Here is a 1,755-nt window from a genome sequence, read left to right as displayed (position 1 = left end):
TGCTTATTTGTTGGTTCATTTTAGGATTTGGAAGCTGAGTATATGAAGAGGAAGATAGCAGGCACCCTCCAGGCTTCTCAACTATGTTTGCAACATATTCCATTGAAGTGACTGATCCTTGTATGAAATAGAGCATTTTTGTTTAGACTCTTTTAAAGAGAGCATTGCTTTGTTCAAGATGGGAAGAGCTCACTGTTTCACATTTTTAAATGCTATTTTTGTAATCAGTAAGTTTAGGTTGCAACATACCCATCATTTGTTTAAGAAGGAATACCTTTAACAATAATTTGCTTTCATCCTATTTGCTATTCTGCTTGAATCAATGACATCTAATAACAGAACTGGTGCTTTTCCCAATCATTTTGTCTTTTCCCCCTATTTTTTACCCAGATTGAAGACGCCACAACATTCTAGAGACCTCATCTGCTTTTTGTGGATGCTCCCTTCCCAGCTTTATGCCAACATCTCCTTCTTCCAGCCACCTGCTTTCCTGATGATTGGAATCCCAGGGATGGAGGCCGTTCACGGCTGGATCTCCATCCCCTTCTCCTCCATGTACACTGTGGCCCTCAGCGGAAACTACCTGATCCTTCTGGCGGTGAGGAGGACGCCCAGCCTGCACCAGCCCATGTACTACTTCCTGTCCATGCTGGCCCTCACTGACATGGGCCTCACTTTGTCCACACTGCCCACCACCCTGGCTGTGCTCTGGCTTGACCACCGGCTTATCAACTTCAATGCCTGCCTGGTCCAGATGTTCTTCCTCCTCTCCTTCTCTGTGGTGGAGTCGTCGGTGCTCCTGGCCATGTCGTTTGACCGCTTTGTGGCCATCTCCAACCCCCTGCGCTATGCTGCTGTCCTCACAAATAACGTCATCATCAGGATTGGGCTGGCCATTGTGGCTCGTGCTACCTTCTCCCTCTTCCCAGTGCCCTTCTTGCTTAAACGTCTGAACTTCTGCCCTGACAAGCTTCTTCTGTCCCACTCCTTCTGTTTCCATGCCGATGTCATGAAAAGGGCTTGTGCTGACATTACTGTCAACATCATTTATGGACTCTATGTGGTTCTATCCACGGTGGGTGTAGACTCCCTGCTTATTGTCCTGTCCTATACTCTCATCCTTCATACAGTGATGGGACTGGCCTCTCCACAGGAGCGCCTCCGGGCCCTCAACACCTGTGTTTCTCATATCTTAGCTGTGCTGGTTTTCTATATCCCTGTCATAGGTGTATCCATGATCCACCGTTTTGGGAGGCACCTGCCTCACATCGTCCATGCCCTGGTTGCCTACGTGTACCTGGTGGTGCCTCCTGTGCTCAACCCCATCATCTACAGTGTCAAATCCAAGCCCATCAGGGAGGCCATGCTCAGGGTGCTGAGGGGGAAAAACTGAGGCTGATGATCCCTTCAAGATTGCTGTCCCTGAAAAGAGGCTGGTAAACATGAAATCTATTCCTATATACATCATGTCCTGATCAGAGCTTTGGTATGTGCACCTAAGGATAGAGGTATAGATAATGTCGACCCCGCATTATTTACTTTATTTACTCATTATTTACTCATATATATTTAAGATGTATTTTCTGAATACCTTATTGGATTTCCTCTCTAATTAAATGAAAATAATTATGGTACCTTGTTACAGCACTCTTGTGAGGATTAATATATGCAAAATGATATAACATAGAAGTAAATGCCAATTAAAATTACTGGTTCTTGTTATTGTTTTAATCAGTCATACGTTCATTTGGACAA

The 1,755-nt window shown here is 45.1% G+C and overlaps 1 protein-coding gene across 1 annotated transcript; it reads left to right on the top strand.

The window, feature by feature from the left end:
• Positions 1-436: 436 nt before the first annotated feature.
• LOC143643490 (olfactory receptor 51I2-like) lies at positions 437-1,393 on the top strand. Its single transcript, XM_077112112.1, has one exon. It carries the CDS (start codon positions 437-439, stop codon positions 1,391-1,393), a length of 957 nt encoding a protein of 318 aa, XP_076968227.1.
• The last annotated feature ends 362 nt before the right edge of the window (positions 1,394-1,755 follow it).

Source organism: Tamandua tetradactyla, chromosome 8, assembly GCF_023851605.1.
Source record: "Tamandua tetradactyla isolate mTamTet1 chromosome 8, mTamTet1.pri, whole genome shotgun sequence".
Lineage (NCBI taxonomy): Eukaryota > Metazoa > Chordata > Mammalia > Pilosa > Myrmecophagidae > Tamandua > Tamandua tetradactyla.
Note: the sequence above shows the minus strand (reverse complement) of the source record. Positions and strands in the feature narration are given on the sequence as shown.